This window comes from Scyliorhinus torazame, chromosome 8 (assembly GCF_047496885.1).
Source record: "Scyliorhinus torazame isolate Kashiwa2021f chromosome 8, sScyTor2.1, whole genome shotgun sequence".
Lineage (NCBI taxonomy): Eukaryota > Metazoa > Chordata > Chondrichthyes > Carcharhiniformes > Scyliorhinidae > Scyliorhinus > Scyliorhinus torazame.
Window position 1 is genome coordinate 50,303,129 of NC_092714.1, and position 17,358 is coordinate 50,320,486.

The window sequence follows — 17,358 nt, forward strand, 5'->3', positions numbered from 1 at the left end:
TTGGTAAAGACAAATGTAGGTCCCTTACAGACAGAAACAGGGAATTTATGATGGGGAACAATGAAATGGCTGACCTACTAAATACATACTTTGGTTCTGTCTTCACAAACGACGACAGAAATAAGATAACAGAAATTTTGAATGTAAGCATGCAAGTGCAGCAGGTAGTAAACAAGGCAAATAGTATGTTGCCCTTCATATCGAGATAGTTAGAGTACAGGAGCAGGGGTGTGAGGTCACACCTGGAATATTGTGTACAGTTTTGGTGTCCTTCTCTGAGGAAAGATGTTCTTTCTATAGAGAGTGCAGCAAAGGTTCACCAGACTGATTCCTGAGATGGCAGGACTGACACATGGGAGGGATTGATTTGATTAGGATTATATTCGCTGGAGTTTAGAAACCTCAAAGAAATCTATAAAATTTTAACTGGATTAAACAGGGTAGATGCAGGAAGGATGCTCCCGATGGTGGGGCTGTCCAGGACCAGGCGTCACAGTCTGAGGATAGGGGTTGGAACATTTAGGACAAAGATAAGAAATTTCTTCACCCAGAGAGTAGTAAGACAGTGAAATCTTCAACCACAGTAAGCAGTTGGGCCAAAACATTGTGTGTTTTCAAGGAATTAGATATAGCACTTCGGGCTAAAGGGATCAAAGGAAATTGGATTGGATTTGTTTATTGTCACGTGTACCGAGGTACAGTGAAAAGTATTTTTCTGCGAGCAGCTCAACAGATCATTAAGTACATGGGAAGAAAAGGGAATAAAAGAAAATACATAATAGGGCAACACAAGGTATACAATGTAACTACATAAGCACCGGCATCGGATGAAGCATACAGGGTGTAGTGTTAATGAGGTCAGTACATAAGAGGGTCATTTAGGAGTCTGGTAACAGCGGGGAAGAACCTGTTTTTGGGTCTGTTCGTGCGTGTTCTCAGACTTCTGTATCTCCTGCCCGATGGAAGAAGTTGGAAGAGTGAGTAAGCCGGGTGGGAAGGGTCTTTGATTATGCTGCCCGCTTTCCCCAGGCACCGGGAGGTGTAGATGGAGTCAATGGATGGGGGGCAGGTTCGTGTGATGGACTGGGCGGTGTTCACGACTCTCTGAAGCTTCTTGCGGTCCTGGGCCAAGCAGTTACCATACCAGGCTGTGATGCAGCCCGATAGGATGCTTTCTATGGTGCATCTGTAAAAGTTGGTAAGGGTTAATGTGGACATGCCGAATTTCCTTCGTTTCCTGAGGAAGTATAGGCGCTGTTGTGCTTTCTTGGTGGTAGCGTCGACGTGGGTGGACCAGGACAGATTTTTGGAGATGTGCACCCCTCGGAATTTGAAACTTCTAACCATCTCCACCTCGGCCCCGTTGATGCTGACAGGGGTGTGTACAGTACTTTGCTTCCTGAAGTCAATGACCAGCTCTTTAGTTTTGTTGGCATTGAGGGAGAGATAATCTTTCTATGTTTCCCACCCTGGAAATGTTAAACAGAAAAATCCTAATCTAACTCCTGGGCAACTGTACAACTGACCCCTCCCCCCAGTGAATTGTCACTCACACTGACCCTCTGTCTCCCCCCCACTACCTCCACTGTACTCCCCCAACTACCCACATGATCCCCCTAACCCGACCCGCCCAACTGTCCCCCTATCCACCCTTCCTGACCATACCCAACTACTTCTCCCAACCTCGCTAACCCCTAACTACCCATTTACCCTCCCAGCAGACATGACTACCCCATAGCACTCAATTACCACTAGCTTCTAGCCCAATCAGACTGGCCCCCATACCCATGTATCCCCCGACATCCTGATTAACCTGGCTGAACCAATCTGACTACCCCTCTGACGGAGTTGTTGGATGGAAGCTGCACTCCACGGGCGCAATTCGGGGACCCTGTTGCGCCCAGCATAGAGCTGGGCACAATGGGTGAATCGCGCAAAAGCACCAAATCGGGTTCCATGCCAGGCAAATTGCGAGTCACCCGACTTGCTGTGTCCAGCGCGATCAGGATCTCACCCTTGCTCCAGCTCGCTAACAGGAAATCCCTCTAAGTGCGGCCTCAGCGAGGAGAAACTCCCCGTGGCCAAGAAATGCAGCAAAGTGACTTTGGCTGGCGGAATGTTCCTCAGCGCTACAGCCGTCGAGAAATAGCCCGCTAATTGCACCGTTCAGCGGACTTTAAACTTCAGTCTGCTGAATCGGGCCCCACATTTCTTTTTTTAATGTATTTTATTACAAACATGTATCAAAACAGGTTACAACACATAACACCCCGGGAAACATACTTCCCAGCAATCAGAAATTTTTTCCCCTTTTCCACTATCCTGGCTAAGACCGCGAACATAACTGCCCCGAATCTTCCCAGTTTTTCGCAACCCCAAAACATGTGCGCGTGATTCGCTGGTCTCCGCCCACACCTCTCACACTCATCTGCTGCCCCCTGGAAAAACCCACGCATTCTCGCCTGAGCCTTCTCTCCACGCACCCTCTGCACCACCTTAAACTGTATCAGACTCATCCTTGCACAGGAGGAGGACCAGTTTACCCTATGCAATGCCTCACTCCATACTCTCCAATTGATGGGCCCCACATTTCAGAAGAAACCAGACTCCAAAGACCCAGCCAGAAATGGGGAGCGGCGTTGGGGTGGGAACAGGTATGAGTGAAGTGGCAATCAGCCAATGATTGTCACTCCTCGATAGATCCGGGCCATTGTCTCTATCATAAACCATGAGGTATATATGTTATGTGATGTTATTTGTTTTCCTTGTACAATTTTCAAAAATTACAAAATAAAATAAGAACCAGACGGTAAAATGAAAGCTGTACTTGACTTCTCATAAAATAGCCCCAAATAGTTTATACTTGACTGGTTGAGTTATATAATACTAAAAAAGCATTGCATAGGAGCAAGGTGGGTATAAACATTGATATTATCATCCATGTCCACAGTTTCCGCTCACTGATCATCCTTTAGAATTGGCCATGGTTACAATGAAATCCCACGTATCAACCATAGACTCTCTGAAGGGAGCTAACCCACAGTGGAAACAGTTTACCTGACTCGACATCCAGAGAAAATCTATCAATGGCAAGGTTCATAGTTTGGTATGCAGTGTTGCAGAAATCATCCAGGATTAGGTAAACTGCATTGGTAACATCCTGTGGAACAGGCTTTGCAAACTTCATGCGACTGTTCACAATGATGCTACCGTTTCTGAAGTTTAGGATTTCGAGGTGCTTAAAATCAGTCAGGTTAGACTGCAGATAGGGAACAAGCTGGAAAAGAAGCAAGCAGAACACATGATTTTTGAGATGCAATTGGATTACACATTAGATTTACATTCATTATGCTTCTTGCCTACTGCTGTGTTTTTATTCCAAAATTTCACATTTTTCCAAAAAGGAAGAATATGTTTGATAAACCTTATCGAAACATTTGAGAAAGTAGTGGACACGCTGGATGTGGATTCAGTGCCCATGAATTTAAGAAACTCCTTGGCAAGGAGCTTATGAGAAAATATTGAGGCATATGGAAAGGTGGGTGAGTGAGCAAACAAAATTAGAAATTGGTTAAAAGAGAAAAAACAGAGAGGAGGAATTATGGTAGAATTTCAGAGAAGAACAGAAATAATTATATTCTGAATTGAAGTAGGTTTAATAGGCGGCACAATAGTTAGCACTGCTCTCCACAGCGCGAGGGACCTAGGTTCAATTACGGCCTTGGGTGACTGTCTGTATGGAGATTGTGCGTTCTCCCTCGATCTGTGTGGGTTTCCTCCAGGTGCTCTGGCTTCTTCCCACAGTCCAAAGATGCACAGGTTAGGTGGATTGGGCATGCTAAATTGCCTCTTAGTGTCCAGGGATGTGCAGGTTAGGTTACAGGGATAGGACGGGGTGCGCGGGGGACTGGACTTGGGTAAAGTGCTATTCCGGAGGGTCGTTGCAGACCCGATGGGCCGAATGGCCTCCTTCTGCACTGTAGGGATTCTTTAGGCTGGATTCTTCCATCCCGCCTGCCGTAAGAACGCCACGGGCGAGAGGCGGACAATGGAGCAGTCCATTAACCTCGGTGGGATTCTCCAGTTACCCGGCGAATGCACCGGAGAATCCCACTCTTTGAATCGATGAACAAATGCAATGGAAGGCAAATGAATTTGAACAGCTCTTTTCTGTTGGGCCAGGTACAGTTGGGATTTATATGATTTAAGGTGATTGGTGTAAACCAAATGTTTTTATAGCTTCAGTCAGTTGCATCTCTGAGATACACTATGCTCCGTAGTAAAGTTAGGATATAGTTAACGATATATGTAACTGTCTACATGCAATCAGATCCAATCATTGCATTCAATGAGAAACAACTGTCTTAAATATTCTTCATTATCGCAAGACATATTAATCTATGAGCCACTAAGGGCAATGTTGTAAGGGCAAAACTCAATCCAGGAAAGATCTCAAAAACAATTATAGTAACTCAAAATTTTTCTGCCTCACATTACAAAACACAAATTATGTTAAAATAACAATTACATTTATTTATTGAATAGCTAGTGAATGAAAGAAGTGTCTTGAAATAAATCGCAGCATTTGTTGCCAAGTTTCAGTTCTGGAAGAGTTCGGACTAATTAAGTGAACTGTGGATTTTTCTTATCCACATACAATGTCTAATTTGGAAGGTCTTCTAACCGACAAATCTATTTCATCCAAAAGATTTGTTGCTAGTTCAATTGGTAAGGATCTCCATTTAAAAAATTGAATCTTATCCCTCTGTTAATTTTTTAAACTATGTTGTGACTTTTGCTTTGCAGGTTAAATTTGTATTTAACCTGCAAAGAAATCTTACGACTTAGACTCATTGCTGTGTTATTTTCCACCTTCTTAAGGGATAAAAGATACCAGAGCATCAGCACACATTGTCCAGAAAATAGAAGGGTGGGTTTAATCCCCATTGTTAATTAGTCAGTCATAGAGTCAGAGAACTTTCCGGAACAGAAAGAGGCCATTTGGCCCATCATGTCTGCGCCAGCCATCAGGCACCTATCTAAACTCATCCAGTTTTCCAGCACTGGTCCATAGCCTTGTATGCTATGGAATAATTAGACTAAAAAACAATGGAGAGAGGAGTTGCAGTGTTTTGTGAGAACTGCAATGGCAAGATTTTCAGAGAAGAGACATCACAGGAAACAATCCTTACCTTGGTCAAAACAATCAGATAATTAAACATTCTACTGTATGGCGTTTACTAGTTTGTAAAGTTTGCTGCCATGTTTCACCAGGGACTCACATGCTTTTGGAGGTAACACAATGTCCTTATACTCCTCCCCCACCTCATTTGCTCCAATAAGGTCTCCAGACAGCAGTTGATAACCCTGGTGCCCTTGCCTGTGCTGCAACACACCTCCATTTTCAGGGGCAGCACGGTAGCATTGTGGATAGCACAATTGCTTCACAGCTCCAGGGTCCCAGGTAAGATTCCGGCTTGGGTCACTGTCTGTGCGGAGTCTGCACATCCTCCCTGTGTGTGCGTGGGTTTCCTCCGGGTGCTCCGGTTTCCTCCCACAGTCCAAAGATATGCAGGTTAGGTGGATTGGCCAATGATAAATTGCCCTTAGTGTCCAAAATTGCCCTTAGTGTTGGGTGGGGTTACTGGGTTATGGGGATAGAATGGAGGTGTTGACCTTGGGTAGGGTGCTCTTTCCAAGAGCCGGTGCAGACTTGATGGGCCGAATGGCCTCCTTCTGCACTGTAGATTCTATGATAATCTATGATTTTCACCTCCCAATGTGCAACAAAAAAAAAAACCCCCATCATTTCACTTTAACGTTGCAACTCACTTTTACAGAGAGGGGAGAATTCTATGACCCATTCCGCTGTCGCATTTTCCGACACCACCCCTGCCACAACAGGCCTGTAACATTCTGCCCCGAGGCTGCGTGAACCTGAAATCTTGCCCCCTCTTGGCAAGTTGCTCATATACACGATGGGCAGCTAATCTGCCATTGGCTAATAAAAATCCCAATTTTATACTCAAAATGGGTTAAAGTCTCTTTGACATTTTGTTGGTCGTTCAGTCCTAAGTGTCCTTTCAATTCAGTGTCAGCAGTGAAAATCTCCCCAAATTTGTGAGCTAAAGGGTAATGACTATCTGTTACAAAACAAAAGTGACTAAATGTTATCTTGGGAGGAACAGTTCAATTCTGTTCCAAAAATTAACTTTTGGCAGGATTTCCACAATTATTACTGAGAGTCAAACATCCCTACAAGTGAGGTGCTTTAGAAGGATTATCCATTTAGGAAGGAAAGGGAGAACTTAAACAGCATTATTTGTCCTCAGGCCACCTAAAAGCACATTATTTACAATAAAATGTTTTATAAGTTCATGCACTGCTATTAATCATCATGAATGAGGGGCAGCGTGACGGCATTGCTGCCGCTCTCGCCGACAAAGTATACCACGAGCCCGGTGGTGGCGGCAACGCTAAGGATCTGGGGCCAGTGGAGACGGCACAGGGGTGCAATGGGAGCATCGGTGTGGTCCCCGATCAGGGGTAACCATCGGTTTGTCCCGGGGAAGATGGACGGGGGGTTCCAGAGCTGGCATCGGGCGGGGATCAGAAGAATGGGGGACCTGTTCATTGACGGAACGTTTGCGAGCCTAAGGGCACTGGAGGAGAAGTTCGAGTTACCCCCGGGAAATGCCTTTAGATATATGCAGGTGAGGGCTTTTGTGAGGCGACAGGTGAGGGAATTCCCGTTGCTCCCGGCACAAGAAATTCAAGACAGAGTGATCTCGGGTGTATGGGTCGGGGAGGGCAAGGTGTCGGAAATACACCAGGAGATGAAAGAAGAAGGGGAAGCGCTGGTAGAAGAGTTGAAGGGTAAATGGGAGGAGGAGCTGGGGGAGGAGATCAAGGAAGGTCTGTGGGCGGATGCCCTAGGTGCGGATGGCCTAGGTAGGGTTAATTCCTCCTCCTCGCGTGCCAGGCTCAGCCTGATACAATTTAAGGTGGTCCACAGAGCTCACCTGACGGGGGCGAGGTTGAGCAGGTTCTTTGGGATAGAGGACAGATGTGGAAGGTGCTCAGGGAGCCCGGCGAACCATGTCCATATGTTTTGGTCATGCCCGGCACTGGAGGGGTTCTGGAGAGGAGTGGTGGGAGCAATATCTCAGGTGGTGAAAGTCCGGGTCAAGCCAAGCTGGGGGCTAGCAATATTTGGAGTAGTGGACGAGCCGGGAGTGCGGGAGGCGAAAGAGGCCGGCATTCTGGCCTTTGCGTCCCTAGTAGCCCGGCGAAGGATCTTGCTAATGTGGAAGGAGGCGAAGCCCCCCAGCGTGGAGGCCTGGATAAACGATATGGCTGGGTTCATAAAGTTGGAGAGGATTAAGTTCGCCTTGAGAGGGTCTGCGCAGGGGTTCTACAGGCGGTGGCAACCGTTCCTAGACTATCTCGCGGAGCGTTAGAGGAAGATCGGTCAGCAGCAGCAGCAACCTGGGGGGGGGGGGGGGCGGGTGACATCCTGGGGGGGGGGGGGGGACTGCCTGGGAGGGTGGGTGAGCAAGAGATAACATGAAGGGTTGGGGAAACTGGCACGTATGGGAGTGAGCCAGTGTACAAAGCCATGTAAATATATCATTTTGCCATGTATATATCTTGCTCTGCGCGATTTCTCGTTATTTTGTTACGGGGGGGGGGGGGGTGCGGGGGTTATTGTTTGTAAGGGAGAAAAATTGTGTTAAAAAACTTTAATAAATATTTTTTTTTTTTAAATGAATGAGGGGCAGCACAGTGGCACAGTGCTTAGCACTGGGACTGCGGCGCTGAGGACCCGGGTTCGAATCCCGGCCCTGGGTCACTGTCCATGTGGAGTTTGCACATTCTCCCCGTTTCTGCGTGGGTTTCACCGCTACAGCCCAAAAGATGTGCTGGTTAGGTGGATTGGCAATGCTAAATTGCCCCTTAATTGGGGAAAAAAATAATTGGGGACTCTAAATTTAAAAAAAATTAATTATCATGAACGAACTATAATCTGAAGTTATTTTTGAAATGGTGAACTTACTAATTCCAAGAATCGCTGTTCTAACGCTTTGTACTCATGGGAGCTTTTGTTGAAGAGGTCATCTGAAAAAATCATGTTCGTCACACGCAGGCTGAAAAAGACTGTCAGTGCCTGTCGAGACAAGTGACTATCGTTTGCTTTTTCTCTCGTTGTTGGCATAGCAACTGCAAATTCTGTGTAGGCGCTGGCCATTTTTTCATTATCTGATTCTTCATGATGCTGGATTATATCTGAATGATCCAGCTCACTTGAGATATCATGAACCTGAGACCATGCTGCTTCACCCTGGGATGTATCTTGAGGAGGGAGCATTGCATTGTGCTCCACAATAGTTGAATCATGGTCACCAGTGGTAAAATACTCTGCGATAGATGCTTTACTGTCAGGTTGTTCAGCTGGAGATGTTGTCATGGGGTGCATTCCCTTGATGGATTTGTCATCAGAATAAACACCACTCTCAGATTCACTGAATGCCTGAAGAGTGGTTGATGATTTGCTATTATTGTGTTCTGAAATCGCCACACCAATAAAGTCCTGTACCGCATTTAATGGAGTATTAGGTCCCATCATAGTGGAAGAACCAGTGTTACGGAGTTCAGAGCTGTTCAATTCAGTGACAATAACATTGGAGAATTCAATATCTGGTGGAGCCAATATTGTGGTAAAAGGTTGCAAATCATTAAATAATTCTGTGTTTGGTTGGGTCCCACTTGAAGAAGCAGATTTGGATTGGCCTGTGGAGAATGTATCTACAAGGGGGTGCATCGCTATGGTGGATTCTGTGGTTGCCCCCAATAATGGAGAGAAATCTGTCATGGTGAATGATTCTGGACTCAGTTTCTCCATTGTGGATGACGCTGTGATAAAGTGCTTTATGGTGGGTGAGTCTGGGATCAGTTGACCCATTGAGGATGGCTCGATTACCCCATCTTCCGTGGGGTCAGATTTTACTACTGCTTGCTCCATGGTGGCCAATTCTAACAGTCCTTGCAGTGCATTATCTAATTCAGTTAATATATGCTCCTTGGTGGTTGAACCTGTTGTGAACTGTTCCGGAACAGAAGTAGCCATAGCTGGATTTTCTCTAATGGATGACTCTGTTCCAAGATACTCTGTGACAAAGGGTTGTGTTATTGCCTGACCTTTGGTGAATAATTCACTGACATGCAGCACTGAAACAAAGGACTTTTCAGTTGGCCCCAGTGTTGGTGAATGTTCTGTGGAGGGTTGAGCTCTTAAGGTTGAGTCATTGGAATAGTAATTAAAGACTTCTGTTGGTTCGGATGTTTGCATTGTTAATTCTAATAGATTATCTGGCATCCATTCAACAGGGGCATTTTTACTTATTGTCTCTGCAACATCGGATTTGATTTCAATAGCAATATTGTCGTCTGAAGTGGTTTCAATTAACGAAGGTGTATCTATTTCATTTGATATAACCGCACCTATTTCAGGAGGCTGATCAATCATGCCAGCTACATTTACACTGGGTGGATTTGTCAGATAGTCCTTTGTAGCTTCATTATAATTATGCAGATTTGCGAATTGAACTGAATTGCTGTCATGTGGCCCACTTTCTGCCTTGTCATAAATAGCTGGTTGTAGGATGGCTGTAGTCCAGGGCCACAAAAAGTCTTGCTCAGTCCCTGATCCAGACTCATAGTCCAAAATAGGACCTCTGTCAAAACCCGGCTGGGCTTTTGTACCATCAGGTGTGTATGATATGGAGACCTGTATTCTGGGCAAGTCAGAGGTCTCCTGTAAGAGTTCACGATCAGTCAGTGGGATCAGATCTGTAGCAGTTAGTGCAGATACTGCGACCATGCTAGCTGGCATCAGTTCAGAAACATTTTGCTGTCCCAAAGGTGTGATATAGTCAGTTAATGCAATGGGAGTACTTGCTGCTTCTGACATTCTTTTCCCAGTTGTTTGATCAGATGGTAAAACAATAACTGTTGACTGCGGCTGTGGCAATACTTGAGTACCCAATTGGGAATCTTCCGGCTTATCCTCTTTGTTTGCAAATCCTGAAAGTCAAGAGCATATATAATTCAGCTTATAACTTTACTGGGGACAAGCATGCATCAGTAATCACAGCGGTGCTACTTATGCCTCGCTATTCTATATCTCAGTGATAAAACATAGAACATAGAAAAAATACAGCACAGAACAGGCCCTTCAGCCCACGATATTGTCCCGAACCTTTGTCCTAGATTAAGAACAAATTAATCTACACCCCATCATTCTACCATAACCATGTACCTATCCAATAGCGGCTTGAAGGTCCCTAATGTTTCCGACTCAACTACTTCCACAGGCAGTGCATTCCATGCCCCCACTACTCTCTGGGTAAAGAACCTACCTCTGACATCCCCCCTATATCTTCCACCAGTCACCTTAAATTTATGTCCCCTTGTAATGGTTTGTTCCACCCGGGGAAAAAGTCTCAGACTGTCTATCTAATCCCCTGATCATCTTATAAACCTCTATCAAGTCGCCCCTCATCCTTCTCCATTCTAATGAGAAAAGGCCAAGCATCCTCAACCTTTCCTCGTAAGACCTACTCTCCATTCCAGGCAACATCCTGGTAAATCTCCTTTGCACCTTTTCCATAGCTTCCACATCCTTCCTAAAATGAGGCGACCAGAACTGCACACAGTACTCCATCATCACCTCACGGCTCTTAAATTCAATCCCTCTGCTAATGAACGCTAGCACACCATAGGCCTTCTTCACAGCTCTATCCACTTGAGTGGCAACTTTCAAAGATCTATGAACATAGACCCCAAGATATCTCTGCTCCTCAACATTGCCAAGAACCCTACCGTTAACCCTGTATTCTGCATTCATATTTGTCCTTCCAAAATGGACAACCTCACACTTTTCAGGGTTAAACTCCATCTGCCACTTCTCAGCCCAGCTCTGCATCCTATCTATGTCTCTTTGCAGCCGACAACAGCCCTCCTCACTATCCACAACTCCACCAATCTTCGTATCGTCTGCAAATTTACTGACACACCCTTCAACTCCCTCATCTAAGTCATTAATGAAACTCACAAACAGCAGAGGTCCCAGAACTGACCCCTGGGGTACACCACTGGTAACTGGGCTCCAGGCTGAATATTTGCCATCCACCACCACTCTCTGACTTCTATCAGTTAGCCAGTTCGTTATCCAATTGGCCAAATTTCCCACTATCCCATGCCTCCTTACTTTCTGCATAAGCGTACCATGGGGAACCTTATGAAATGCCATACTAAAATCCATGTACACTACATGCACTGCTTCACCTTCATCCACGTGCTTGGTCACCTCCTCAAAGAATTCAATAAGACTTGTGAGGCAAGACCTACCCCTCACAAATCCGTGCTGACTATCCCTAATCAAGCAGTGTCTTTCCAGATGCTCAGAAATCCTATCCCTCAGTACCCTTTCCATTACTTTGCCTACCACCGAAGTAAGATTAACTGGCCTGTAATTCCCAGGGTTATCCCTGTTCCCTTTTTTGAACAGGGGCACGACATTCGCCACTCTCCAATCCCCTGGTACCACCCCTGTTGACAGTGAAGACGAAAAGATCATTGCCAACGGCTCTGCAATTTCATCTCTTGCTTCCCATCCCGTCAGGCCCGGGGAACTTGTCGATCCTCAAGTTTTTCAAAATGCCCAACACATCTTCCTTCCTAACAAGTATCTCCTTGAGCTTACTGATGTGTTGGGTGCTCTGGATCCATGGAACACACACAGGCCACCAACACTTAAAATAGTACAACACTATTTTATTAAGTTATAAACTGTTGAATATACTTTCACTGTAGGTTAACACGATGTTAGATTAAACTAAAGACCTATGCCTGTCCTAACCAGTCTATGCACTCAGCACATGGTGAAGATCTGTGATGTAAGCTGTAAGTTCTGTCCTTCTGAGAGGCTGTATCCTGAATGAGCGGGAACTCGGATGCCCTCTGTCTATATAGTGAGTGTGCTCTAACTGGTGATTGGCTGCGGTGATGTGTGTGCTGATTGGTCTTGCTGTGTGTCCATCAGTGTGTGTGTCTGCACCATGATTTACTGGTGTATATTATGACACTTACCAGTCTGTCCTCTCCAACAATATGGCCCCTCTCATTTGTAAATACTGAAGAAAAGTACTCGTTCAAGACCTCTCCTATCTCTTCAGACTCAATACACAATCTCCCGCTACTGTCCTTGATCGGACCTACCCTCGCTCTAGTCATTCTCATATTTCTCACATATGTGTAAAAGGCCTTGGGGTTTTCCTTGATCCTACTTGCCAAAGATTTTTCATGCTCTCTCTTAGTTCTCCTAATCCCTTTCTTCAGTTCCTTCCTGGCTGTCATGTATCTCTCCAGCGCCCCGTCTGAACCTTGTTTCCTCAGCCTTACATGAGTATCCTTCTTCCTCTTAACAAGACATTCAACCTATCTTGTCAACCATGGTTCCCTCACTCGACCATCTCTTCCCTGCCTGACAGGGACATACATATCAAGGACACGTAGTATCTGTTCCTTGAACAAGTTCCACATTTCAATTGTGTCCTTCCCTGACAGCCTATGTTCCCAACTTATGCATTTCAGTTCTTGTCTGACAGCATCGTATTTACCCTTCCCCCAATTGGAAACCTTGCCCTGTTGCACGCACCTATCCATCTCCATTACTAAAGTGAAAGTCACAGAATTGTGGTCACTATCTCCAAAACGCTCCCCCAGTAACAAATCTATCACTTGCCCTGGTTCATTACCAAGTACCAAATCCAATATGGCCTCCCCTCTGGTCGGAAAATCTACATACTGTGTTAGAAAAGCTTCCTGGGCACACTGCACAAACACCACCCCATCCAAACTATTTGATCTAAAGAGTTTCCACTCAATATTTGGGAAGTTGAAGTTACCCATTACTACTACCCTGTGACTTCTGCACCTTTCCAAAATCAGTTTCCCAATCTGTTCCTCCACATCTCTGCTACTATTGGGGGGCCTATGGAAAACTCCCAACAAGGTGACTGCTCCTTTCCTATTTCTGACTTCAACCCATACTACCTCATTAGGGTGATATTCCTCGAACTGCCATTCTGCAGCTGTTATACTATCTCTAATTAATAATGCAACCCCCCACCACCACCTCTTTTACCACCCTCCCTAACCTTATTGAAACATCTATAACCAGGAACCTCCAACAACCATTTCTGCCCCTCTTCTATCCAATTTTCCGTGATGGCCACCACATCGTAGTCCCAAGTACCGATCCATACCTTAAGTACATAGGATATGGATCAGACTCCACAATAAGCTAAAATGCATACTTTATACATATGGTGGGGTTTTTTCAAGTTTTGCATCCATATTAGAAATTATTTCAAACTTCTACCATAAGTGGTCGTGACGAGAGGCCTTAGTTGACATTGAATTAATCAGTGTGTTACAGGTCATCCTGGTGTTCAAAAAATGTGATGACTCTGTTATGCCAGACATGCAACTTGTAAAAAATCCGCCAGTCCTTTATTTCATTGAGAGGAAGGGCAGAGACTAAGGAAAATGTAACTTGCTGTGGAGGATTAATGAACATTCTTTTGAGATAGGGTTCACTGTAATATCCCACACGGAACCCACGGGATGGGAATGTCTGTCTTCCCCATTCTCCATGAGGAGTAGGAACTCTCCCGCTAGGGGCTGGGTCTCTCAATTAGCCAATGTATGAAAGGCCGGCCAGTATGGCACCAACCAGAATAGGAACCCAGTAGGGATCTACCAGGTAGTGTGCAAAACCTTTGTGTAAATAAAACTTTGTTTCTTAGTTTACTCACCATGTCCCGATGAAAGGCACCATGCCAAGTCAATGTAAAGAGAATTCAGAATTCCATCTGCTCTGTTCTAGCCTCTGCTTGGGATACTTCATGTTGTCGGTATAGATTTATCTCTATTCTGTCATTGTATATTTTTGAGGAGGAAAAAGAACATAAAAAACTGAAAAAGGAGATACCTGTTGCTCGATTCCCTGGGTCAAAGTTCATGCCTCCAAGTGTAAGACTGGTTGAATGTTCTGAAGGAAAAGACAATTAAATTAATTCTTTTTTGTCTGATCTTTCAGATTTTGACCTCCAATACATTTCTCAGTTCTGAAGCTTATTCATTGGAAATTAACATATTTTACCATTCATAAGCTGAAGAGTCTCTGGCTTAAAAGTCAGCGCTGCATTTCCCATGAGGTTTTCCTTATGCAGGGCCTCAGCTATGAGATTCCTGAAATCAATTATCGTGTACGCAGCTGTACGCTGATTCTCCGTTTCAAAGGAAAGGTCATCTTCTACTTTATTGGAGTTCAGATTGATGAAATTAAGTGTTTCGTTTGACAAAGCTCGAGCATTTCCATCAAATGTCACAGTGTAATGAACCGCCACATTGCTACTGCTGTACAGGAAATAAGATGTGTTAACAGAACATAAAATCACTGCAAGCAGTGGTTAACAGGGTTTGGATACTGATGGAGTTACCCTTGAGTTAATGCAAATAACCAAGCTAGGATTTATGAGGCCTAGTTTGTAAATGTAAGTTAATTCAGTGAGTCCAGAAGCAAAGCAGTTGATTTTTCTGAGCTTCACACAACCTCATGGTTGCTGACATTCAAATCCACACACAACACAGAGCTGAGAGGAGGTGGTAATTTGGCACAACACATCTGCCCATTGACATAGCAAGACGCTGGTATTAAAGCCAAGAAGAAAAACATTGTCCACTCATTTGCCTTGCCTGTGCTCAAGCATGATAGGTTGAGGTGAGGATCCACACAAACAAAAACCCAGAAAACCAAAGGAAAATAAAGCAAGATTGGAACACCATTAAAAATAACCTCAAAGAAATGAACTTACGGATTAGAGAACTATTTGCCCCTAGCTATTTCAGGCTATCGTCTAAGTAGGCAGGAGGTTTTGTGGCGCAGTGGGCAGCGTCCCTGCCTCTGAACCAGAAGTTCTAGGTTCTAGTCCCACCCCAGGACTTGATGGCCAAGGAAGATGCATTTATAATACGGTCAACAGGTTGAGTGTCAACCTGCCAACCCTTCCACCATGCCAATGGCAGGTGGTAGGAGAGGGAGGGGCCCCTGGTCAGCCATGCTTGGTGTGGAGCAGCCCCCCTCAAGCTATAAACCTCTGACAACAGGCTTGTGGCCTGTTCCAGGTAAAACGTGCTATGGAATCAGATGAAAATCTGTCTCGTATATATCACTAGTTGTGGGAAGAGAAACAATAAACAATCTAAGTAAGTATATTTTCTGAGCAGCCATTTTTCTCATTCCAGAAACTGTTTGAAGACCACCCAAATTTTTGGAACATTTGAATATGGTTAAATATTCAAAATGCACTAATGCAAATGTAACCCTAATCTGTAAAACTCCTCTTCTTGGAAAAAAATCCAATCAACAACTTTGGTTGGAATGCTAGGACACACCAAACTCTGCTTGCTGTGAGAACAACACTGGCAACTACACCAGGGATCAAATCCCAGAGCTGAGAATTTAACTAATGATAATTGTAATTGCAGGAGATAACATGAATAAAATCTAATATACAGCTTAATATCTGGTAATCTACAGGTTTAGAAACATCAAAATCCTTTATTACTTTTTAAACCTATAAAAAAAGTACCAGAATCTTTCAATTGTACTCATAATACATTTTCTCTACAAAATAAAGCATAATATGCCTTGTTAAAGAGAAGTCTTGTAAGTGCTCTGTTTAAATCATATTACCTCTCTGGATTTGGATGTTCCCTAAAACAGAAGGCAAGAGAATTTATGTTAGATTTCAATATATTGAACTTATAAAAGCTGAACATTTGATATAATTTATCCTTTTTTTCAATATGAAAGCATACTTTAATTTTGGTATGGGTCAGACGGTAGGTAGCATATTTTTACTTATCTGCTTTTGAGTAATAAGTATATAGAGAGCGGGTTTCTCCATTCCACATCCACGTGTTTCACGGTGGCGTGCCATTGGCTGGTTGTGGGATTCTCTATTCCCGCCACTTGTCAATGGGTTTTCCCACTGAAGCCACCCCATGCTACCGGGAAACCTGCGGGAAGAGGGCGCTGCTGGGGGAAATACTACACACTCTGTAGTCTACTGTCAGCAGCAAAGCGTGGGTGCTTGTGGATGGCCTCGAAGAAAGCCTTGCTGAGAGATCTAGAGATTTCTGCGGCGAGAACATCTCTCGCCGTACAATGGATTGCTACATTCCTTGATGGGGATTCCCATCATTGAGGTGCATTGATGTCATCTAACTGTCCAAGCAACCAATCCCATGAAAGAAATCTCACAGACAGCCAACCAGGAAATAAAAAGCGCTAAAATCAAATCACTTTTCAAAATATTTTACACAGAGAAAATAAATAATTGTGACATACTCAAGGGGTTGAAGGTAGAAGCTGGAATATTCCAGAAAAAAACTTTTTAAAAAATTATTCAAAAATCACCTCAAATAATTAATCATTAAGTAGACATTTAACATCCTGCGGCCAGAGTTCTCCAACCGTTCGCTGGCGGTGGGATTCTTTGGTCCCAGCCACACCGCACACCGTCACGGGTTTCCTGGTGGCGTAGGGTGGCTTTAACGGGGGGCGGGGGGTGGTGGGGGGGGGGGGAGGGGAGTGATAGAGTGAGTGCAACCTGTGTCAGAGAGGGCACTGGGTGACAACCTGCAACTACAGGATTCCGTGGGTGGGCAGGTAAATGTGCAAATCCCTAACTAAATGGTCATTCTCAGTAATGACTGCGAGTGCTGACAGCTCACCGTCAAACAGTGCCCCACCATCAAAAACCTTCCCACCACCCCACCCCCACAAAATTTGCACCGGAACATTTATTCATCTAGCTCCATCGCTTACAAAAAGAATCCTAATTACACGCTCCTTCCAAAACAAGCTTATTTCGAGGAGTTAGAAAATTAGCATTACAGGGCATTTAATATACAACACATTAAATGATAAATATTAAACTCCCAAACCTGAACTCCAAGATATTAACTGTCTGATATCCTGGAAATTTTCCAAAGACATTCTCCATCTGTAATTATATTAAAAAAGATGGTAACAATCATAATTTTAGAATATTAATAATTAACTTAGGAAAGGAATTGTTTAAAAGTTACAGAGAATAATTACCACATCACCGTATTACAACTGAAAGAGACCTTAATCAATGAGAAATTTACTATGAACTACTAACATTTTTCTTCGAAGAACCTTGCTTTATTTGTTTTAAACATACTGAGAAGAATCTTCTT

General features: G+C 44.3%; 1 protein-coding gene across 1 annotated transcript in view; it reads right to left on the minus strand.

The window, feature by feature from the left end:
• LOC140427830 (interphotoreceptor matrix proteoglycan 2-like) overlaps positions 1–17,358 on the minus strand; it is a 95,443-nt gene that overhangs the window by 23,244 nt on the left and 54,841 nt on the right. Inside the window, exons 11-16 of the mRNA XM_072513574.1 lie at positions 17,080–17,138; positions 15,824–15,844; positions 14,228–14,484; positions 14,057–14,116; positions 8,057–10,083; positions 3,058–3,277 (exon numbers count right to left, since the gene is read on the minus strand). Coding sequence (XP_072369675.1) covers positions 3,058–3,277; positions 8,057–10,083; positions 14,057–14,116; positions 14,228–14,484; positions 15,824–15,844; positions 17,080–17,138 — 2,644 coding nt within the window. The remainder of the gene's footprint in view (positions 1–3,057; positions 3,278–8,056; positions 10,084–14,056; positions 14,117–14,227; positions 14,485–15,823; positions 15,845–17,079; positions 17,139–17,358) is intronic.